The 22,613-nt window shown below is 52.2% G+C and overlaps 9 protein-coding genes across 9 annotated transcripts; 2 read left to right on the plus strand and 7 right to left on the minus strand.

Annotated features, from left to right (window-relative positions):
- Positions 1-46: 46 nt before the first annotated feature.
- CONPUDRAFT_163750 (uncharacterized protein) lies at positions 47-1,628 on the minus strand (the record flags this gene model as incomplete). The annotated part of the gene is made up of 3 exons (XM_007768465.1): positions 1,115-1,628; positions 915-1,062; positions 47-850 (listed from the first exon to the last, which is right to left on the minus strand). The coding sequence occupies exons 1-3, from the start codon at positions 1,192-1,194 to the stop codon at positions 47-49; spliced, it is 1,032 nt and encodes a 343-aa protein (XP_007766655.1). The 5' UTR covers positions 1,195-1,628.
- A 453-nt stretch (positions 1,629-2,081) lies between these two features.
- On the minus strand, positions 2,082-3,274 carry CONPUDRAFT_52872 (uncharacterized protein; the record flags this gene model as incomplete). The annotated part of the gene is made up of 5 exons (XM_007768181.1): positions 2,082-2,267; positions 2,329-2,660; positions 2,711-2,789; positions 2,838-3,121; positions 3,175-3,274. Coding segments are annotated over 5 exons (981 nt in total), but the record flags the coding sequence as incomplete, so codon positions are not given.
- A 1,760-nt stretch (positions 3,275-5,034) lies between these two features.
- On the minus strand, positions 5,035-6,728 carry CONPUDRAFT_80910 (uncharacterized protein). Its single transcript, XM_007768302.1, has 12 exons — positions 6,695-6,728; positions 6,625-6,644; positions 6,528-6,570; positions 6,443-6,473; positions 6,262-6,339; positions 6,099-6,202; positions 6,020-6,046; positions 5,939-5,969; positions 5,733-5,882; positions 5,604-5,681; positions 5,532-5,543; positions 5,035-5,478 (listed from the first exon to the last, which is right to left on the minus strand). Coding segments are annotated over exons 1-12 (816 nt in total). The 5' UTR covers positions 6,696-6,728; the 3' UTR covers positions 5,035-5,237.
- A 2,077-nt stretch (positions 6,729-8,805) lies between these two features.
- Positions 8,806-9,624, minus strand: CONPUDRAFT_135975 (uncharacterized protein). The gene is made up of 5 exons (XM_007768466.1): positions 9,475-9,624; positions 9,340-9,417; positions 9,255-9,266; positions 8,907-9,188; positions 8,806-8,857 (listed from the first exon to the last, which is right to left on the minus strand). Exons 1-4 carry the CDS (start codon positions 9,591-9,593, stop codon positions 8,990-8,992), a joined length of 408 nt encoding a protein of 135 aa, XP_007766656.1. The 5' UTR covers positions 9,594-9,624; the 3' UTR covers positions 8,806-8,857; positions 8,907-8,989.
- Positions 9,625-9,671: 47 nt separating this feature from the next.
- CONPUDRAFT_151712 (uncharacterized protein) lies at positions 9,672-10,783 on the minus strand (the record flags this gene model as incomplete). The annotated part of the gene is made up of 10 exons (XM_007768467.1): positions 9,672-9,706; positions 9,759-9,785; positions 9,836-9,920; positions 10,186-10,214; positions 10,263-10,305; positions 10,375-10,394; positions 10,445-10,478; positions 10,528-10,590; positions 10,642-10,654; positions 10,704-10,783. 10 exons carry the CDS (start codon positions 10,781-10,783, stop codon positions 9,672-9,674), a joined length of 429 nt encoding a protein of 142 aa, XP_007766657.1.
- An 864-nt stretch (positions 10,784-11,647) lies between these two features.
- Positions 11,648-13,466, plus strand: CONPUDRAFT_163752 (uncharacterized protein). The gene is made up of 2 exons (XM_007768468.1): positions 11,648-11,897; positions 11,957-13,466. The coding sequence occupies exons 1-2, from the start codon at positions 11,705-11,707 to the stop codon at positions 13,336-13,338; spliced, it is 1,575 nt and encodes a 524-aa protein (XP_007766658.1). The 5' UTR covers positions 11,648-11,704; the 3' UTR covers positions 13,339-13,466.
- A 521-nt stretch (positions 13,467-13,987) lies between these two features.
- Positions 13,988-17,539, plus strand: CONPUDRAFT_120751 (Metallo-dependent phosphatase). Its single transcript, XM_007768469.1, has 19 exons — positions 13,988-14,229; positions 14,280-14,327; positions 14,429-14,755; positions 14,842-15,007; positions 15,071-15,194; positions 15,253-15,387; positions 15,466-15,570; positions 15,622-15,675; positions 15,745-15,887; positions 15,980-16,090; positions 16,158-16,226; positions 16,285-16,294; positions 16,351-16,382; positions 16,437-16,474; positions 16,522-16,581; positions 16,633-16,701; positions 16,762-16,787; positions 16,842-17,002; positions 17,067-17,539. The coding sequence occupies exons 1-19, from the start codon at positions 14,047-14,049 to the stop codon at positions 17,258-17,260; spliced, it is 2,055 nt and encodes a 684-aa protein (XP_007766659.1). The 5' UTR covers positions 13,988-14,046; the 3' UTR covers positions 17,261-17,539.
- Positions 17,540-17,670: 131 nt separating this feature from the next.
- Positions 17,671-20,522, minus strand: CONPUDRAFT_151715 (WD40 repeat-like protein; the record flags this gene model as incomplete). The annotated part of the gene is made up of 6 exons (XM_007768470.1): positions 17,671-17,910; positions 17,970-18,203; positions 18,606-18,785; positions 18,850-19,068; positions 19,120-19,377; positions 19,446-20,522. 6 exons carry the CDS (start codon positions 20,520-20,522, stop codon positions 17,671-17,673), a joined length of 2,208 nt encoding a protein of 735 aa, XP_007766660.1.
- Positions 20,523-21,500: 978 nt separating this feature from the next.
- Positions 21,501-22,548, minus strand: CONPUDRAFT_53405 (glycoside hydrolase family 17 protein; the record flags this gene model as incomplete). The annotated part of the gene is made up of 3 exons (XM_007768220.1): positions 21,501-21,668; positions 21,751-22,291; positions 22,352-22,548. 3 exons carry the CDS (start codon positions 22,546-22,548, stop codon positions 21,501-21,503), a joined length of 906 nt encoding a protein of 301 aa, XP_007766410.1.
- Positions 22,549-22,613: the final 65 nt, after the last annotated feature.

The raw sequence follows: 22,613 nt of genomic DNA on the forward strand, positions 1-22,613 counted from the left end.
TTTGTATATTGTTCTTCAGCTGAAGTGGTCCTCAAAGGCGCAATTACTAGTCCACAAGAATGTACAGCGCGGGCACGATGCAACGCTGTTCATGGCGCTTCCGATCCTGGGATCTAGCAAAAGTTGTTTGACAATGGAAACATGTCGCTGGCGACTGGCTCTCTGTCCTGGTGCGCTTTTGCCGTTCACTAGGGACATCAAGCATGGCCTTGCGCTTTCCGCTACCTCCTGAGACCGGTTTGTACTCATCTTTGTCCGCGTCAGGTATACTTTCGGGCTCATCCATAACCACGTTAGTGTCGCAATTCCGTTTACTGGGCTCATCGTTGTCCGGGCCCGTCATCTCGATTGTCTGTGTACGGCTGGGCTGATTGCGACCTTGCCGCGGGAGAGGACGCACAACGCGCTGAGGCAAGGGCACTGCGACGAAGGCGCTATTCGTACCATGGAACGTTGCTGAGATCGGAGCTGGGGGCGGAGGCCCGAGGTAGAGGTTGTCGGGATCCGACATGCAACCGTCGAACGACGGTGGATCCAGCGACATCCTTGGCAACTCCTTCACGAAACCAGGTTTAGGCGGTGGTGGGTGCTCCAACAAGGACGCCTCTCCTTCGTGAGTATTGAGCCACATTTCGCCAGGATCTTCTGTGATGCGGACCAAGTCTTGTATGGGCGACGCCACCAACCCCGCGAGTAAGTCGGATGTCGTGTCCAATGGGCTGTACTCCGAGTTCGGGCTATGGCAGAGTTCGGGCGTGCTGATCCGGCTGTCATAAGGGTTCAGATATTCCGGGTTAAGCGTCGCCACTGGTTCCGTTATGAGAGCCTGGCGCCTCTTCGGAGTTCGGGCCTGATCATAGGTTATCATCGTCGTGAGTCAAATCCGTTTTCTCATCTAAACACGGCGTACTGACCGGCACACGTATGCTAAATTCCACATTCCCGGCATCCTTGTGGTCGAGGGTCGCGCTTTGCCCGTGAGAGATGCTCTTAAAATGGCTAGCATCGAACTCTGGGTCGAAGATAAGGGGCTTGCAGGGACCATCGTTGTATGTGGCGTCACTACACGTACGTCTTATGCGCGCCTGGCCAGCCATTACGAACTGAGACTTACAAAATGTCCATCTTCACAGTGAATGAGCCGCTTGGATACTCTTCGGTGAATTGGTGACTATGTGGCGAGGAGTCGGTCATTGGACAGAGGGTAAATGGTAGACGAACGAGAAAGAGAGAGGATTCAGTCGGGAAGGGCAGGCACCGATTTCAGCCGTCTGCCCCACAGCTTTTATCCTTACATGAGGTGGCGTCCTCGCGTGAGGCGGCGGATGCTACCCTCGCACAGCCGAATAGTATAAGAATTCTTTGTTCGTGACTCACAAAGCTTCAAGTGGTATCGAAGCAACGGACATCATCTTCAAGTAGATCGATAGACCTACCTTGTTCGTCCTGGACTTGGTAGCCAAACGGTGGGGAGTCTGTCATCACCGTAGTGAAACGTGCCTATGAGCTGCGAGGTGATTGTGCCTTGATTGCGTAGCTACGCGAGAATAAGGAGTGGGAGGTGGGTTGACAGCAGCTAGAGATATTCTTGTATTCGCATTACAATGCGACCTAACAATACAAGCGCCTATAACCAAAACGGGATATGTCGCTGGGTGATAGTACGGACTTTATTTCAGCAAGTGCGTCTTTTCCCGCCTTTTCGCACTGACAATCTTAATGACGCGACATGAACCAAGATGGGGTGGGGTAGACATGAGGAGAAAGAGGATATGTGGTTTTACTACAGCGCCGGGATGTACAGTGCATTCATGTATCTAAAATGATTACATCGAATCAACAGGTATTGGTGCGTACATAAGCTCGTCTAGAAGCCCTAGGACTAGTGGCAATATCATAGAAATGGAAAAGAGATACATGAAGTCGCTCAAGGCTTGCCAAATAATATACACTCAAAGGTTTCGTACAATACGCGAGACTATTTGGCCCTGCCAATCCAAGATAGAACTGATGCCAGCAATTCAAAAAATTTAGATCATGCTGTGGCACCTGATGGTTTTTTATTTCGACATTGGGAGCAATTAGGCTGCCACGGTAACTCCCTTGTCTAGATTTGTGGCCGCAGTTTTGCTTCTGCAACCAAGCTCAAGGTCAGGTCCTCCCAGTGAAGCACCGGCTACGCAAGTGTTAACGATGTGTTCCATCGTGTGTTCGTTCCAGGCTAATCCCATGGATATACGTAAGATGATTAGGTGCTGGCAAACAATCTGTAAGGGGAATTATTTGAGGTGTGTTTTCGCATCTCGAATTCAGATGAGAGGGACGTACGCATACGGACACCCAAACGTCCGACATAGCAGCCGTAAATCCATTCTGCCAAGCTACAGAAAACGCATATGCTACCGACATAACCGTGTAGGGAACTGTGGCCTCCACCATGACTGCAACAAGCCCTGTGTAGTTCTTCATTGCACTAGTAAGCGCTCTGATACCTATAAACTCCCGGTGTGTGCGGATACACTTGTAGCAGATCATGCCTGTGACGCTGACGTTCACTAATCCTGTTGAGAGCATCCAGGTAATCGTCCAAATGTACGCGGGTCCCTTCCAAAAGTCGCTCGTTGGAATTGCACTGGTAACAGTGGTCCCTATTGATGTAACTGTCGGATTGTGTGAGGTGCGTACACAGATTACATCCAGACAGACCCACCAATCATACAAGCACATAGCGCAAGAAGGAAAAGAATAACGCGGGTGTCACTCCGCCAGATGATATAGCAGCGGTATATCTGATTTGATCATTTTGAGTTTTGATAAATAAGCTAGCTCGCGCGTACCATAAGACCGTCACCGAGCGCGTTTGCTGCAACAGCAACCGCTGACCCGAGGACGTACAGCCATGAGTTGAAGTTTTCGGTGAAAAACTCGGCAGGTCCTCCAGAGGTGTTGGCGTGTTCAATCCACATGAGTTGCCCAAAGTACTGGTTAACAGCAACGTAGACGGTGAAGAAAAGAAGCTGGAGTCCTCCGTAGATAATGTAGAAGTTGATCCAGAATGGCGAGAGCCTTTTCCGCTGGAGAAGAAAATAAACCGCAGTCAGGTACATGCAAATATCTGCACCTAGGAAAACCTTCAGTCGAGCTCGACAGATATAGCGTTGTTGTTCATATTACCATATAGAATCGACATTAAGGCGTTTCCGACGTAAGTCCCAACTTCGAGCTTGTGTTCTTGAGAGCTCATCCTTTGCGAACGAGGGGGGATAGATGATGATGTGGCTGGGTACAGAAGCGAAGTGATACCTGGCGTATACCGCACCTGAGGATTTATTCAGCCATTTGAGTGCCTGCTTGTTTACTCCTGTTCCTAAGTTGTTCCGCTGGCTTTGACGCCCGTGGTGATGTACTAGCTAAACGTGCTATGCGTGTGACTCTCTTGACCACTAGGGTTTAGGCTTAGATAGTGAGGGGGCTATTCGGGATCTTGGGTGATCCAATGATTTTACCGGGACTTTTAACAGCATTGATTCTGCAGATCCGATTTCCACACGTTTGTTTTGAACTTTACTCTGACAGGCGTGGATTGAAAAAGGGACTTCTTTCAGTATGACCAAAGATGTTCAACGGTCAGCCCAATCTTTGCTTGCTTCTAAACCTATTTATCAACACTGAGCGCTCAACAGCAATTTTTCACATAAACCTCTCACACATTTATAGCGCAAGTCCAAGTCGACAAGGTAGTCTAGTTACCGAGAAGCCGAGGCAAACCCAATGGATTTTATTGGCAACTCGAACATCAGTGCAAGCATCAGTGCGGTGAACAGGCATTTTTGCAATTCCATGTTTAATAGTACACGAGATTTGTCTTTGGATAATTAGAAAATCATTGGTTAAGGGGTGCCTTTTGTTTATGCCTCCTTCACTCGACATCAGTTTGGCCAGCAGGAAATCCCGCTTTGGTGGTGTTGTGGCGTTGTAAGCCCGATGGCGGGTATACATATGATGAGCCGAAGATAGATAGCGTCTTGGCCAAGATCAACGTCAAGGTAATGTGGATGTTGGCGGACAGCGATTCACACAACTAGTGCGGCACCACACGTTCGCGGGTGCAGCCTCTGCCCACGACGTTACATAAATCTGAACGATCATGCCCGCCGGTCTAAGTATATTAAATGAGACTATAGCCTCAAGGAGTCATGGATATGGTACTATATACAAAGCAGCCGTAGGGAGTTTCGCGGGAGATGATATACATGTGTATGCGATGATACGGCAGCAGATCACGGAGTCGAGTCGGACTTGTTAGAGTTAAAGAGGGCAGTTACGCAACCCAAAGGAAAGGCAGGTCGGCAAGTGCTCTGCTCTGAATGCTGTATTTTGTTGGATCTCTGCACGCACGATGCGGCGCCGGGCCGCCACAGTTATTCAATCTTATGGTATTTTGGGACATTGAACCTAGCGTACGTTCACAATAAGGCTGTCTCTCACATGCACGGCGCTTATGGCGCTTTTGATTGCAGGGACGAAGTTATCGGAACATATGTCATAGGACCACGGAGCGTTCTCTGCTTGCCGCTGGAGTACTCGAGTGCCTGACACGAGCTCATTGGCATGGCGGCGTCCGGCGCTTATACTTAGGCTGTGTCATGTCCCTAACCTCGGAACAAAGTACAATAGTCACAGCAAGCGTTGGGCGTAGCGCCGTTACGGCCGGTTTATCCGGGACTTGCCGCTGAGAATTTGTTTCTCAAAATCCTCTGCAAGCACATGCAACTTGTTGAGTGCGACCAATCGACGCCAGTATTCCTCTTTGAACGCTTTTCTCTCCAAAAGCCGTAGTTACCTCAGTGACAAGTCCCTGTACGGCTATGCGCATAATCTCCACGTCTGCAGAGCACCAACAAGGAAGTAGGCCGCAAGAGACGTATCAGCAGTCACTTTTTGAACTTCTCATTCATTGAGACATATGCTGCTACGATTACTGTCGCGCCCCTCAATGCTGAGCCGAATGAGCAAGGTGCCTGGTACCGATCTCTCGGTCTCAACGATATAGATTAGGGCTGTTCAACGACACAGGTGTTTAGGTATTAGATTATATATAGTTCCGTCGTCCAAGAAATGAGCAGGTTGCGCCCACGATGCGAAGGTGATTGACGTACAGATGTACGGACAGAATGATTGGCTGGCGGAGACAGCACCATTCGCCCGACTTTGCCGACGTGACAAGCGCTGTACTATCAGTCCGGATCCAAAGACGCTCTCAAAGCCCGCGAAGGTCGGTTTGGCAGGAGCATCCCCATCTCCATCACGGACCCATCCGGCGGACTGGAACCACCTTGACGCAATGAGACGTTGATTGGTGGAAAGAGCGACGCCGCGTCCTCCCATCGTGACGGCTGGTGCGAGCCTCGGCCTGTCATTCTGCGGTGCTGCTTGGGCAAATTTAGCGTGATGCGCGACATCATCGTGACCACTAGACTGGATCGTGCTCAGTTGACCTGGTACATGCGGGAGGACTTATGAGAACTTACTGGAGTTGTGACCTCATAGGAATCACAATCAGCTCGAACGCGGTGCATACGAGTAAGAGTACGGCAACTCACTTTCCGAAGACGTTTTTCAACTCGGCAGGCGCACAGTATATCATGATGGAGCCTACGACGTTTATGGTGACTACAACACTGTGGTAAACTCTTGTCAGTGCCTGGCTAGGTGTGCAGGGGGCGGCTCACAGGTAATACATCAAACCGTCCTTTGCTAACGTACGCGTAATTGTATTCGTATTCCTGTGCGGTTTGAACGAAAGCGTCCGGGATATGACGAGACATACCACTGTGGTCTCGTATAACAGCCCGAGCCACAGACTTGCCGCAGCCATCCCTCTGTTAGAGAGAATAAATAAGGGCTGAGCGTCGGACTTCGTGTGAGAAGGCCTTACGGTGGCTTAAGCCATATAGCCTCTGTACACGCTGTACCTCGTCAATGTATTTCACAACACCATTGGGGCAAACAAGCTCACAATGAACCGCGGGCGTATGCGAAGAGGCTGGAATGTAGGTAGCTGAGTGACATGGCAATTTGTTAGTCAAAACACTGACCATAGCCATTGAAGACAACCACCACCGTGAGGCAGACCCACACGGCAAACAAAACCCCTGCGATGAATGCTACCAATATTCGGTCATGGTACAGAGCTGTTACTCTAAAAAAGACAATATGTCGATGAGGGTAATTGGGGACAGGGGATAGCCGACCACGAACCGTCGGAGCATCATCAGTCCCGCTATGTCCACTCCAACCACGATAGTTGCATTCTCGTATTTGACGAAGTGATCACACCTGATGGTGCGTCAGCTCAAACCGACATTCAAAGTCAGAGGAGTTGACAAACTCCTGGAGTAATTTGAACGATGGAGCTATGGCTGCAGTGTGCGGGATGCTTACGGAATGGGTGAAAGTTGGGGACAGGTATGCTACCCAACCGTCAGACTGGGTGCTCTGATTCGGAAACGGAGGACTGAACGTACCATAGAAAGATGCAATGAACCCGAACGGCGTGAGGTAGCGATTCTGCCCAGCGTTAGCCACAATCAAAACTAGCATATGTGGTCGAGAGCTGCTTACTAAGAGAAAAAGGTACGACACTGATCATGTCAACGATGCATCTCGAATTTCTCTAAAACCTTGCACTCACTGAATGTCTTCGGCTGCTTCCAAATGAGCTCGACCTGCATATTCATGAGCCACAATATTTCTGAAAACGCACGAATGTACCTCGTCCCCGAACGTAATCATATGGTCCCACACGAGAATTGTATATCCCCAGAACGCGACATACTACAGATAGAAGGTGTTAATTTACTTCGGGTGCTTGCGCGATATGGGAATGCGCACGGTGTTAGCATAGCTGATACGGAAGAATAGTGGTTTCTCGTGACATAAGACATTCGTAACCAAACACAAAACACAAACTCACAAGTATTGCTTGTCCTGGATCATTGCATCGTAGAGAGCAGGTGTCGCATTGTCCACGTCAAGTCTTGCGGTGCTGGAATCGAACATTGTTACATCTGGGACAGTTTACAGGCACAGTGAGGTCGGGGCGGCTTTGAGTAGGGAAGCTCTGCGCGGTGCGAGGGGGGAAGAGCAGACGGCAGGAGAGAGCAAAGCAGGTGCTTGTAGGCGCCCGTAGACTCAATACATCCTCCGAGTCAATACATCCCAGCTTGCGTGGTTTTCTAGAATTCCTCGCCGCGGCAACGTCTTGCCGAGCCGGGTCATGTTGACGTCGTCTCTGACAGGCACACGTTTTTGTTACTCCAAATAGCTGGCGAATGTTCGAGCGTCGGTTACTCCCTCAACGTTGCATATTGCTATGGTTGCCATCGAACGGGTTCCTCCATGGCTGATGAGGGTGACTTCTAAGCATCGAAGACACAGGTGAGGCGTGGTCCATGGAACAGACGAACGATGCGACTTTATTGCACGGTCTTCGGCGGAGAACAAGCCCGGCCTGAGGCAGTGAACCGATGCCGTCAGGGTAAAGGCTGATTCATTGGGTCCTACAGCAGCCGAGTGCATTCGTCCCTATCCGTCCAGCATTTGTCACATCCAGCATCTGATTGCGACGACTTTGTGTGAAGCCGTTTGACTCCTCGGCGGCGTTTTACTTGGTGACAGTGTATCCGTAAGATCCCGGGTTGTGTTGCCAAAGGGGGATCCGGGGACGACAAGAAAGGATAAGGATTTTGTAGGATTTTATATCAGCCCGAGCCTACGCCCGAAGCAATGTATCATATACTGGAGGATCCCCCCGTAAGGTCTGGAGTATTATCAGGTTTTCCCTCAGACCTCAGGCCTCAAGGTCGGTCCGAAAGTACAGATCCTGGAATTTCGGCGAGGCCAAGGGCGAGGCCAATATTGGAATCAGATGCGAAATCTTCCCTGCGTTGATCCCCGTACTACTCATCCGTTTCGGAGTGTCATGATCAAGTCTGACATCGGCTACTCCTTTAAAGAAGAGAGTTTGAATCTAGCGGTAGTCTACCCCTCCTCCAGGTCGAGCTGACGACGAAGTAAAAAAACAACAGTTCATTTGCGAGGGATACTGATATCGGCGTTCCGGGATAACAGGGTTTTCAGGCGAATCCAGGACGAAAGGTACCTCACAGGCTAGTGTTGCTGTCGAGGCGGGGTGATCTCGAAGGTGACCTCGGCTAACCTGGAACGATCCGAGGGCACCTCAAGGTCAACTCGCGGGGTATACGTCTTCTGCAAGTCTTTTCGATAGATAGCTGCCACTCGAAGCTCGTTCTTTGACCGTGCGTTGGTCTGAGTCCTGCATACACTGAGTCTTTAAAACTGCCCACTATACTACCGTAGCTGATTTTTTTCTGTTGAATTCGCGAGTGTGTCGTCATGGTCGCGCAAGCGGCGGGCCTGTAGCGAGCCCAGATAAACTGAATATGAGACAGCATCGAATGATAAGTAGGTCGGACAGCGATATGTTGGTGTAATACTGGCCCTATAGCTTCACGTGGAGGGAAACATATATGTCACTTTCCTCATCATAAAGCAAGACATTAGACGTTAGTATCGTAACGAAGAATTCGATTGCGTAGACTAGTAGGGTCGCCCCGAGTCCGAATACACCTGTTCTCGGTATCGATGATGAGGCATTGAGTACGTGAAACCACGCGACGAGGGTTGGTGACCATGTCGAGCCTAGATTGACGTGAAACCTGGCTCCTGGTCCGCTCGCCATGCCTCCCCTCGGTCTAACACCGTCTTGTTGCACAAAGTGAGAAAGTCGCCGCCGGAGTTATACCCTCGAAATTCCGTCCTCAAGTTGATAACCCTAACTGTGGTGAGCAAAAAATGTCTGCATACTGATAACCAGATCCTACCTGACAACATCGGTAAATCTCCATCCTCAGCTCAAGGGTATGTGAATCGACTATGACATAGGTGGTCCATGCACGACGGGCTATCAGAGCGCCTCAGAGGGTAAAGAGCTGTAATGTGACAAGCTGTGATCCCTGTGGGGCACGGATTCAAGTGCAATCGCCGGTAGCTGTAATGACGGTGCATTCTCCCATCGTGATGGCTGTCTCGAACCCTGATAGGTTATCTTGCGGTGCTCTTTGGGCAGATTGAGCGTGATCCGTGACCCCATCGTGATGGTCAGGCTTGAGGTAAAATAAATCATGACGCATCAGGATGAGGCCAGCGATGACGAAGGATTCGTAACTTACAAAAGCTTGAGTCTAGACAAAAGTCGCCGCTCATTAGCACTCATGGCTGAGGCTCTTACACGTCAGATTGATTAACGGTACTCACGATGCAGCAATTTCCTTCAGCCCATCGGGCGCTTCCAGAAGCATAATAGTCCATACGATATTGATAACAAGCACAACGCTGTGTAATCGCTGAATCTTCAAGTTATAAGTCGGAATGCAAAGGGATGGAACGCACAAATAGTAAAGCAGCCCATCTGCTGCGAGCGTTCGCGCGATAGTGTTTGCATTACTATGTGGCCTGAACGGGAGAGTTTTGGCAAGAATGAAGCCCAGCACCATGGTGTCATAAAACATGTTCAAAACTAGACTCGCTAGTCCGATTCCGCTGTTGTGACCGTTCGAATGCCATAAAACTTTGCTCTTGGATTGAACTCACGGGAGGATGTCACGGACTAGCTCAGTACATGCTACCCATTCTCATAAGCCCTCGTAATCAGGTTCGCGCATCTACACACGCACCGTGCACTGCTGGCGTATGTGGAGCCGCTAGAGTCTGGTCAGTAAGTCGGTAAACCCAGAGCCGCCCAATTACTCACGATAACCTTGAGAGATTGCTACGGCTGTGACGGCGACCCACGCCAGAAGGATCGACCCATTAAGGTATACGATGGACGGGTGGTCCTTCCAAAGGGCGTTCAGACTTTGGAGCATTCGATTAGTGAATGAAGCCTTGTGCCCAAGTAGACTAAAAGCGCACCGCCAAAACATCATCAGCCCGGTCAACCACTCACCCATAGCCACCGTGATTCCTTCGTATTCAACGAAATGCACGCATCTAGCCTCTCCCTAATCAGCTAGCGGTGGTTTGAAGCTGTAAATGGACGAACTCCTACGCAATCAGCTTTTAAGACAAGCACGCAGTCATCAATGCGCTAAAAGAGCTTACGGTGTATGTAAACGTCGGCGAGAGATAGGCTGGACAGTTGTGAGTGCAAGCGCATCAAGACCCATCAGATGGCTTACCATAAAAGCATACGACAAAGCTCAGCGGTACGATATAGCGGTTCTGGTCAGCGTCAGAAAGAGGTGGATAAACTTTAACAGGCCGCTGGCTTTTATGCTGGAGTATGCGCACCAACAGGAAGATGTATACGACTGCATAAACATCAGCAACGAATTCACGTGAGCATCGAATATGGACGGACTAAACGTCTTTTTCTGCCTCCATATGAGCTTGACCTAGGGGTAATGAGTGATAGTGCCATTATCTGCAAACGCGATGGCTCACTTCATCTCCAAACGTGATCATATGGTCCCACACCAAGATGCTGAACCCCGCGAATATGACATACTGTGGACGTTGTTAGCTTCTTAAATGTATGGATATAGCTGTGATACGCACCATAATAGCCAGGCTTGACTCTATCAATAGACGGACAAACACGCACGGAATCAAACACTCACAAGTCACGCTTATCCTCGACCATCATACCATATGTGTCCGGCGCTTCACCGTCAAATCTTGCATGGCGTAGATCGAACATCGCCCCGGCGGCTTGCGCGGGGTTCGATAGGCACACGCTTCGCTGAGACCGCGTTCAATGCGGGGAGAAGGGGAAGAGAGAGAAAGAGAAGGTAAAGGGTCCGTCTGTCCGTCCGTATGTGATATACGGACCTGTCTTCTCCTGTCATGTTTGATATGCAAGTGATGCAAGTTCAAGGAGCGAGAGCGGGCTTATTTCCGAGTCCAGGAACCTAGGCCAAATTTGGTTATAGTCCTTGCGGTGCCAGGCGGTTGATTCGCGCCATATTTGATCGCAATATGCAGACTTAGTGGAGGACCCTCCGCAATGTCTGAAAATTCAGACTCGGAATGTAGATGTCAACACCCCTGGTAAGGGACAGTTTTCAACTCTATGATTAGTTCGAGGACTCTGGTGGAGCGGGCACCACCAGGTACCACCCCTCTTCCATATATACAAAGCCGTCTTTAAACCAGTAGCCGACGTCAGACTTGACAATCCTCGACAGATCAACTACGGGAACTAAACGAAGCACTTCCTTGCCACAAAGTACCAGGAAGTGCATGTGCTTTGGGTTTTACATCAGCCCAGGATCAAGCCCGAGGTAATGACTTTGCAGCATATACTGTTCAGTGTCTAGCAGACGATGTGAGCGTCGGGGGTGAGTGTTTCAATGAAAGAAGAACTCCCGAGATGAAGGGATGTGACGGTTAGCTGGGAGCAGTTTTGTATGTTTTGATGTAAAAACGCTAGAAACGTGTGAAAATTATCCAAATCTCCAGGAAGTATGCCTGTTTGCCAACTTTTCGTGCAAGTCTCTGGTCCAAATACCTAAATTGCTCCCAGAGTGCCGGCGCGTCGCGTCTGCCACGCCAGGTGATTTCCACGAGTCCCTTGGGCGCTGGGCATCCCGATCTCCCGCCATCGTCAACATCTACGATCATGCAGTCCACAGCGACCAGCCACGCGGATAGCGAAGAAGAGAAACGTCGTATGGAGGAGGAGATGGTGAGGGCGCGGCTCGCGCGCATGCGGGCGGAGCGCACGGGCAAGGGCGGCGACTTTGGCATGGGCATGCACGGTATCGATCTCGGTGCGTCTGCTCGTACCCTTCTGCGTATCGTCGAGCATCGAAGTAGGGCCTCTCGGCTTTTGGCCTGGCGAACTCATCTTGGTGTGGACGCCGGCCCACAGATCACTTGACGGAGAACCAGGTGTCGATGGCGGCATCGCTGAAGACCACGACCACTACCAGCGACAAAAGCCCTGATACCAAGCCTCCTACGGCGGGAGGATCAGCAGCAACGGTGCCGGCATGGCGATCGCCCGTTTCCACGTCGGCATCCGGCGCGAAGAAGACGGTCACCGAGCGCACGCCGGTTTCGCTCGCGGCCTTCATTGGCGGGCAGGCGAGCGGCCCGCGGCTGAACAGGCACGCGCCTCAGGCGGACGCGGGCGCGATGTACGACGGGCGCGTGGGCAGGGACGGCGCAGTGCACCCGATCTTTGGTCGTGGGGGGATCGCGATGCCGGGTATGGTCAAGCAGGTTTCGCCTGCAGATGACGCATCGTCGAGCGCTCGAGATGAACCCGCGGCGCGCACGGCGGTTGCGAGCAACAGCGCGCTGCCGGGGGCGTCGAGGAGCGCATCGTCGCTTGCGCAGCGGTATCTTAGTAATGTGGAGGAACAGTCGTGGCAGCCGCCGAGGAAGGGGCCTGTTGATCTCATGGAGGAGAGTCGGTCGGATGCGCCGACGGCTAGTTTGGGATCGTTGTCGCTGGAGCGGGGCCCCTCGACTGCTGCTGCGTTCCCTGCGCCCGCTGCGATCACACGTACGACGTCTGCGCCGTCGCCATCTGTTTCTTTCCCGCCGTTCGAGCCATCTCCTCCAATTTCCCCTACTGTACCAGAGTCTCAGGAAAGAGAGGTCGATTTAATGACCTCGGAGGCGACTGACCCGCCTTCGAGGACACCAAGCATCAACGTCCCTCCGTCTACGAACTCTCCGCCTGTTACTTGCCCCATGCCCCTCGCAGCTTCCCCTCAACCGCAATCTCCCGCTACATCCACATCGCCCTCCCCAGCCCCCAACACTAACATTACTTCCCCTGCTCTTGCCCCCGCAAACGCACCCACCAAATCGCACTCCGCCCCTGTAGGCACAGGCACAGCCCCTTCATGGAAATCCTCCCCCAGCTCCACGCCATCCTCCACCAACACCAGCACCGCAGACAAACCACCCGTGTCTCTCGCAGCGTTCATGGGCGGCAGCAGCGCTCCCGGCCCGCGGCTGAACAGACCCGCGCCGCAGGACGATGCGCATTTAGTGTACGATGGGCGGGAGGCGCGCGGCGGGCAGGGCGCGGTGCATCCCGTGTTTGGGAGGGGCGGTGTTGGGCGGGGCGGGAGCGATCATAACTCGACTTTGACTTCGACTTCGGTGGCGGCCGGGATGCCGCAGAGGAAGAAGTCATCGCTTGCGGAGCGGTATCTACAAGGTGTTGAGGAGCAGAGGCAGCAGGTGGCAAAGCCGACGCCGAGGGATCTTGGGTATGATCTTGGGGGTGCGCATTGATTCGTTCTTTTTTTGGCTGTTGTGCTATCCTTGGGCGGAAGAAAGGGTGTTCTCATTTCGTGTCAACGATGTGTTTGTATGTTCATTTGTGCTAGCGATAATACAGAACGAGGTTTCATATGTCATGCATACCCACCTTAAGTTGACGAAAGTTCAGCAAGTAGTAGCTTAGTATAAATGTGTTTACCTTGTCTATGCAACTCGAAAAGCACGGATAAATGTCGGACTATCCGATATTACAAGCATGACATCACAACGATAGCTGCTAAACTGCCTTCTGACTCCTCTTGCCTTGTCCTCGCCTGCTGCAACCTGACCAGCTCAAACCTTTGCATGTCTCTTGCGTGCACCTTTACGTACAGGCTATACACTGCTCTTAGTCAAAGCGGGTAAGTAAGGCGCGGACTCTTCGGAAATGCTCAGGCCGGGCCACCTTGGAATAGGCCATCGCCCTGGACACGATCATAATGATCACTGTTTGCCAGCGACCAGCGGAGGAAAGCCATCTGCCTCCATCTGCTCATTTGGCTCACTTGAACAGCTCGGTCGCTGTCCACAAGGATCATCCCGCCAGGCACTTGGCGCTATATTAAGCGGTTTAAGTGCACACGACCGCCTTTTAATCTCTCGCTCCTTCTCTTTTGCTCCCGCTCTTACGCGATACCGTCGACGCCTGCCTCAGGTTCCCTCAGGCTCTAGTTGCTAGCCATGATCTCTGCTGGTCTGCTAGCTCTTGCAGCCTTCGTCGGTCCTGCAGCCGCCCAGGCCCAGTTCCCGACGAGCACATATATTGTCCCCGGCCAGTTTCCGACGTCCCTCTTCGCGTCGTATTACAACGATCCCACTGCAACTTCAGCGCAGGTGCAGCCCGTCGTCACCGACCCGGTCACCGTGCGTTTGTCCTCTGTCTTCTCCTACGGCTGAGCTGATAGAAAACCCAGAACACCGTGTACCCTCAATGGCTGACAGACCCGGACCACATCCCCACCGTGCGTCCTCATTCTCAGATGCGCGCTTCTTTCAGACGCCCGTGCCTGACGTTCACACCACCCACTAACATTGGCTCTGGCTTCGGCTTTGACAATGGCAGAACGACACCGCCGACCCGCATCCGCTGCCCCCCGCCCTCGGCTCCTCCGCGCTCGTCGCCCAGGCGCTCCAGCAGATCCAGTCCATTGCCGCGAACACCGCCGGGTTCGGGAACAACACGTGCGCGCAATGCCAGGCCTCGCTCGCCGTCGCCAAGCTCGTCGCGCTTGCGGCCCCCGACGCGCTCGCGGATCTGGCGGTGCAGACGTGCCAGGCGTTCGACTATAGCTCGGAGACGCTGTGCGAGGAGAAGTATATGCGCAATTCGGCGGGGTGGGTGCTTGCGCAGACGGTGTATTGGGCGGACGTGGGCGGGTATGATGGCCAGGTGCGTTTTTGCTTGTTTATGCTGTGTCTATGCTTCTGCTTCTTTGATTGATTGATTGATTGATTGATGCTGTGGATGCGCTGCAGCTCCTCTGCTACGAGTTTTTGGGCCTGTGCCCACAGCCCCCTACGCTCCCGCTCAACATGACAAGCTGGTTCGCAAAGCCGAAGCCTGACCCGCTGCCCGCGCCGAAGCAGGCGACGGGCGAGCGAATGAAGGTCCTGCATATATCCGACTTCCATATCGATCCCCGTGCGTGCATAACCCTGTTTCTGACAATGACGTGTACTGATTGCTCGTTGTGAACCATTTCAGGATATGCCACCGGCGCCGAAACAAACTGCACGAGCGGCGGCCTCTGCTGCCGCTCCGACGAGTACAACAAGAACAGCCCGCACGAGACGCTCTCGCCTGCGCCCCGCTTTGGGTCGTACAACTGGTGAGCGAAACAACTTTATGTTATGGTTAAGGTAGTCGAGTGCTCATGAATGAACAAGCGACGCCCCGTTCGCGCTCGTCGCCGCCTCACTCGAGGCCATTCCGCCGCTCACAGGCACGCAGGAGACTGGGTTTAATTTTACGCTTTTCACGGGGGATATGCTCGCGCATGATCCGCAGTGGGAGCAGTCCGAGTGCGTATCGTTCCTCCGTTTTGAGCTCCGAGTTCACCGTCTGTGTCAATTGAGTTGACGATGGTTTTCTGTGGACAGAGCATTGAACGAGTATGCCGAGGTCGTCCTCTTCGACATGTTCAAACAGATGCTCGGTCCCGGGGCGGTGTACGTCGCGCTGGGGAACCACGATTCCTACAACCAGTGAGCCGCTCCACACTCACATAAACCCGCACGTGCTCATTTTTACGGTAGGGACCTGGCAGCACCGTTGTCCCTAGGCGACGGCGAAGGACAGGAGTTCAGCTGGTCAGAATCTTTGTTTAACGATGTCTATCAACGCGCTCAAGTCTGCCATTTCTTTGACTGTTCATGCAGGCTATACGACCACGTCGCTGCGTTGTGGCAGTACGAAGGCTGGATGAACGCGTCCGAGGCCGCGTACGCCAAGGCGCACTATGCCGCGTTCATGGTTCAGAGGGGGGATGGGCTGCGGATTGTTTCGCTTAACACGAATCTTTGTGTGTTGTCTCTTCATTCTTGTTCTCGTCCGTTGTTGGTTGCTCATTGTTTATTATCTGTGATGGGTAACTGCGGTTGTCCGGCCGTCTAGGGTACAAGAACGGGTACCTGAACTATATCAACTCGACGGACCCCGATCCGTCCGGGATGCTGCGGTTCCTCACTGACGAGCTGCAGGACGCGGAGGATGCGGGTGATCGAGGTGTGTTTCCCTTCGCGAGTCTGTAGAATTGATGAGAGATTAAATGGCGTTTTCGTTTGTTCGATAGTCTGGATCATGGGCCACGTTCTCAGTGGCTGGGACGGGTCTAATCCGTTGATGAACCCAACGAACTTGTGTAAGTACCTCAATACTTGAAAGAACGTCATGAAATTAATTTGACATCTTGTTTGCAGTCTACCAGATGTACGTACATACACCACGCTAATGTCCGACAGGTGAAACTTACAAGTACCGAACAGCGTCGACCGCTTCTCTCCACACGTTATTGCCAGTATGTCCCCTGTTTTATCCGTGGCCAAGGAGAGTTTAGCTGACCAGCCGCCAGACATTGTATGGGGCCATACACATGAAGACGAGATGATGGTAAGTCGGTGCTGCTTTACCCTCGAACGTATGCTCACCCCTACTAGATCTACTACACGAACAATGCAACAGTCCAGAGCGCTGATACTGCCATCAACACCGGATGGGTAAATGTTTCATCGAGTACTGGCTGAGCAGCCCACTGAAGGAGCGTGTAGATTGGACCCTCTGTCACTCCGCTTACAAATCTCAATTCTGGCTTCAGGGTGTATGAAGTTGACTCTGGCGTGCGTCCCGCTTCAACCACCTGTCATGTTTCTCTAGGCTGACCTCATGTTCAAACTTAGACGTTTGAAGTTGTTGACGCATACACGTAAGCTGAAAACGTCCCCTTCGTAGAGATTGTACTCTAACAACTGGTTATTAGGTGGCGAAGCTCAGTAAACGACTACCCCGCACTCGACAATCAGACCGAGGTCGGCCCGACATATGAGTTCGAATACAGCACCCGCGATGCCTACGGCACCAACATTACCTGGGGTGCCAACGACCCGCTCAACGGGACGTGGTGGCATCTCGTCACCGAAGGTGCGTCTCATTTCCACTCGTCGTTAACCTTCAAATATCTTCGCTTACACAAACCCTCGGACAGAGTTCGAGAAGTACCCCGAGCTCGTGCAGCAGTTCACGACGTATCAGGGCAAAGGCTCGCCGCTGAGCCCGAACTGCACGAACGCCGAGTGCGCCGAGGCCAAGATCTGCTACATGCGGAGCGGCTCGGCGAGCATCGGGCAGCAGAACTGTATACAGGGGTATGGGTCGGTGCAGTCGGCGTATGGGAGTTAGGTTGATGTGGTCTTATTTTCGTCTGTTGTTGATTTTTGGCAGGATGAATTTAGATTTTCGTGCGTGCTTTCAATGTGTGGTGTGATGCTGAGGTGTAAAGTGCTCTATTCCTGGGGTTCCATGTTCGTCAACGGGTTGTTGGGACTGGGGACAATTAAACAAGGAATCCCGTCGAATAGGATTTTTTTTGCAGGTAAACTAAATAGGGACAAGAATTCGACACAAGAGCGATGTACCAGGCAGGGCTACTCAAGAAATAAGCAAGTTGTTGGGCATAAGAGGCTATATCCTATGACTTGAGCGCATATACGGGTGAGTCAACTTGAACTGTACACAAGTTAAAGAAGAAATAACAAGAGATAAATATTTCAAGAATGTTTTCAGGTAGATTTAAAAGATGTCCCCGGCGCTCACTTGAACCACGGCAGGCAAGTGCAGTGACTCAACGCGTAACACCACCCGGCTTGACCTGTTTCTTCCTCGTTGTCGGCTTCCGGCTGCTGTTTGGTCTGGGGCTGCGACCTCATGCTACTATCCCTCGAAGAACTGGAGCTGGAAATGTCCTCATCACCGGTATGACCTCTCGCACGCCGTTCTCTGGATGCACGGCGATGCTCGGCTCCTGACTCAGGATCTAACGCGATGTTGCGCTAGTGAAGGTTTAATCATACTCATTCTCATGTTTTCATGCGGACTGATCATGACTTACTCTGAAACCTTCTGCGGCGGAGACTACCGCGTGCACTCGCTCTCGTCGCTGCTTTCGGCCAGAGCTGCCCAATCCGAATCGTGCCCATAGTCGTCGAGGTTTAACGCTAACCGCCTTCCCTGTGCGTTCCCCGCCCCTCGATCCCCCGACGGCATCAAGGTCATTCGTTTCGATATCGTTCAGGTTCATTCTAGCCTTGGTGTGTGGCTGCTTCGCCATTGGCATAGCAGCTATCTGAGAAACGTGTGAAGCATTCGAATGTGTATAACATGGGACGGGGTGACTAACATTTATCGATGAATTGTCATTTGGCGTGAGTTTACGTCCTTGTCGATGACTACTGTTTAGAGTATATTTACATACCAATGGCTCTGACGTCAACGACAAGGTGTCAATGTAAGAGCACTTTCTTAACATAAACTCGAACGAGACGTGTGTTGTAAATAAGGATAACATATATAGGGGACAAACACGAGCGATTGTGCACACGAGATCGATGCTGTAATGTAAACTAAGGAAAAAACAGGAGGAAAACATCAAAAAGGCTTGTAAGTGGAACAGCATAGCTGTTCCCGCTCATTTGCACCACGGCAGGCAAGCACAGTAACACAACATATAAAACCATCCACCCTGAACTGTTTCTTCGTCGTCGTTATCCTCCGACTGCTGTCCATTCTGCTGTGGCAGATCCGGACTATTACTCCTCGATGGGCTCGGACTGGGAGTATCCTCATCGTCGGCATGCTCTCGCACGTAGCGTCCCCGACATGGATAGCGGCCCTCGCCTCCTAGCTCGGGGCCCAACGCATATTCACGCTGGCGAAGATTCGTCAATTTTTACGGACACACACTGATTTTATACGGGTCGAGCACGACTTACCCTCGTAAGCCTTCCGACGGAGACTACTGCGTGAACGCGTTCTTTCCATTGAGTTTTGTAAATGCGGGGTCCAAATCGAGCCCATAGGCGTCGAAGGTCAGCCGTCTTTTTAACGCGTTCCCCATCTGTAGGCTCCGTTACCGACCCACAATCAGACATCTCGATGTCATCCAAGTTCATTTTGGGCTCCAAATGTCTCGTCTTTGGTACAGCGGGCCACTGTGGGATTCGTCAGACATAATAATAATTGAAGGGTAGCCATTGAATCACATTCATGAATGAATCTTCGTCAGATGCTGTTGCATCATGGTCAGATACCTGGTGCACTGTAGGCTGGCTTGTGGTAACTTTGTCATCCGCGCCTCCATTGCCGCCCGTATTGGACGGCACGGGAATGGGCTGCGTGTCCCATGTATGGATGGACTTTGATTTGTCGCTTCTCTCTGAGATTAGGAGGCGTTTGCCGCCCGGAAACCAACTAAGCGTGTTCATGGAGCTGCAGCGTTCAATTTGAATAAGCATTGTTTCCTAAAAAAAATGTGACTCATTATTAGCTTATTCTACTCGCAATATGTGTCTAGCTTCGAAAAGCTCACTTGAGGGTGAATCCTTGTCGCGTTGGACATGTCCCATATCATCACCAAATCAATGGCACGGGTCTCTCTCAGATATTGGTGGTATATGGCCACAGCCGCCTGTCTTCCATCGGCTGATAGGGAATATGCGCTGATGCCGACTGGTGCGCCATAAGGGACCGTCGAGATGGGACCAAACTTGAGAGAGTCCGACACTGACGGATCCCAGCCGCGCAAACTTCCTCTGTTGTCTCCGCTAAAAACTGTTTTGCAGTCAGGGGAGAATCGCACCCATTCAATGGGAGTGCTGTTCTCGAGCACAACTTTTGCTGTCCCTGAAAGCGTGTCCCATATCTTCAAAGTTCCGTCTCGAGACCCGGTAACAAACTCTAATCCGTCGAGGGAGTAATTGATAGAAGTAATGGTGTTGTCGTGAGCGTAGTCAACCAGAAACAGCAATGCAGAAGTCTTGACATCAAGGCTGCACAGGGTGTACATTTGCACTTCCTGATCTTCACATCCCAGGGCAACGTTTCGCCCGTCGGGTGACATGGATAGTGCAGTCACAATGCCATGGTGTACCTTTGTCGGCAGCATGATGGTGTTCTCGATCGAGTCATGTGCGACCTCCCACAAGATGATCGAGTCGGAACGAGTTTCGGCGATATGTGCACCATCGGGAGACCACTCAACTCTTGCACTATGGATTTCGTCGTAATAGACCGACTTGTACTGAGAACGCAGATGTGGCCCCCACCTCAGCTCCCCTGTCTCCATGCTGTACGTCCACACACGCGGCACGGCCCTTAAACCTACAAATCTAGTTACTGTCACATTCGCCAGAATCGCAAGGCGAGTGCCGTCTGGAGAAAATGCGAGCTGTTTGATGTATACATCAGCGTGTGATAATGTCACCGCTATGGGTCCTGGGCCGGCGTCTTCATGAGTTTGTGCGTTCCATAGTTGAACAACGTCGCGATGAGCTGCAGTGGCGATAAGCTGACCATCAGGAGAGTAGGCGAGTGCAGTGACCAGCGGTTCTCCTGCAAGATTGAATGACTCCGTCGACGTGCCTGTTTCGTGACGGTTGACAGCCATTATTCGCCCCTGGATCAGAGAAAGACAATGCTCAAGCTGGTCAAGGAGCAATGTGGTAGTTGGTATCAGGAGGGAAGTTGCTGTGTCGCCTTCACTTGCGTACGTCTCATGGCGGTGCCAGCCATTGTATCGGGATTTCAATCTCTCGCCACCAGGCGCGCCTGTGACATTATTTCGCAGGAACATAATTCCAACATAATTCAGACGGAACAAAAACGCATTGCATTTCGAAGAAACCAGTCATCAGCTAGCTAGCGCTACATCAACCAAATCAACAAGAAGAGCAAAAGGAGAAAAAGTAAAAAGCACCGACAACACTTCAAGGTCGCAGACCACGCATCTCCCCCTCAACAGCCCTCGCCCTCCCCAATCAAGTGGACGACTCAGACTCAGAAGAGACACGCTCGTGTAAGGTATACGCGTAAAACTCAAGAGCTATGCACGTTTCAAAAGAAGGTAGTAAAAGAAAAGACGTAAAGAGGTATTGGAGTCGTTAGCCAGTAACTATCGCAGCCATATGTGCCTCGGGCACCATGTACCGCGTCTCGTGAGATCCAGGACTATGTAACAAGCGGGGGATCATGCGTGATCGAGATCAAGAGAGGAGGCCAAGCTACTAAGCTCGATACTTCGACCACCAAGATGCCGCAGACAGTTGAAAAAATGAGAGACGTAGGATAGGAATAGAGAGAGAGACAGTTTGGGGAAAAGATGGGGATGCACGGGCGCCGTGCGCGTGGGGTTGCAGCGCTCCGCCATCACACCTCACCGCTTAAACGCGGAGGGCAGAAGGACGGAGCCGCAGGTGTTGGTGTGTTAGGTGTTAAGGTTCGGTGCTTAGGGTAGGATGGATGTCGCCAGAAATGAATGTCCAGTGTGAGTGTCGCCATGATATACCACAGAGAAATCCGGAACAAAGACAGGAAAATGAGTCGAGACGAGACGAGAGGGAACGAGAAACGCAGGCGGCACAAACGCTTAGCAGTACGTGCGGGGCGCGAAGTTGAACTTCTTGTTCCCGTTCGTGTCGTAGATGCCGTAGCCGGGCTCTTGGCTGTCTGAGTAGATGTGCGCGAACCAGCCAATACCGCCCTGGGCGTTGTTCTTAAGGTCCGAGCAGTGGTCTTCGAGGAGCTGGTAGTAGCCCTACAAGGAAATCAATCGGAGTCAGTAAACCATTCACTTGGCACGGGCTTGGCATCCAAGCCAAGAGACAAAAAAAACTCACGGCTTCGTTGGTAACGTCGGCAACAGCGGCACCGCTGTTGGCCTGGACGCCCTCGCTGGTGACCGAGGGCCAGCCGTTCTCGTCAAAGTACATCTTCTTGCCGCCGCCGTTCTCCTGGAAGAACTGGAGGTTATTCTGCACGATCGGCCACGCGTCGTTGGACGTGCTCGCCGTGGCGTCAAAGAAGGGCAGCATGTGGATGTTGAGGTAGTCCTGCGCGTCGAGCACGTTCTGCGCGCCGCCGTTCGACTGATACCCGTACGCGAGCTCCGAGACGGTGACGGGGATGCCGAGGGACTTGACCTGGCCCTTGAGGTCCCAGATCTGGGATGCGAGGTCGTTGGGAGAGAGGACGCCGTCGAACAAGGGCTCGGAGCCGAACTGGATGCCGCGCGTAACGAACTTGGCCTTGGGGTTGCTGTAGAGCGTCGAAACGAGCGAGTCGCGGCGCTGCTGCCACTGGTTTCCGCCGTCGAAGCCGAACCAGATGAGCGCGTGCACGCCGATGCCGTTGTCCCAGGCAGCGTTCACGACGTCGTCGCTGTTAGGGCGGTCAGATCTACCGATTCTGATGAATAACAAAAAATATAAAAACACTGACTAGAAGCCGTCGTTGTCGCAGGCACCGTACATACGGATGTAACGGCCGTTGAAGGTGTTGCGGATGTCAGCAAAGTCCTGCTGAAGCTGTTGGGGGCTCTGGCAGGCGGTGACCTCGTACGAGAAGCCCATGAAGGCATATTCGGAGCTCTCGTCGCACCACCAGTTGTCAGCCGAGGCGGGCGCGTTTGAGGGCATCTTGAAGCCGACGGCGGGGAAGCAGCTGCCATGTGCGGAGTTGGAGCTGAACGAGGAGGCAGCTC

The sequence above is a fragment of the Coniophora puteana genome (assembly GCF_000271625.1).
Source record: "Coniophora puteana RWD-64-598 SS2 unplaced genomic scaffold CONPUscaffold_4, whole genome shotgun sequence".
NCBI lineage: Eukaryota > Fungi > Basidiomycota > Agaricomycetes > Boletales > Coniophoraceae > Coniophora > Coniophora puteana.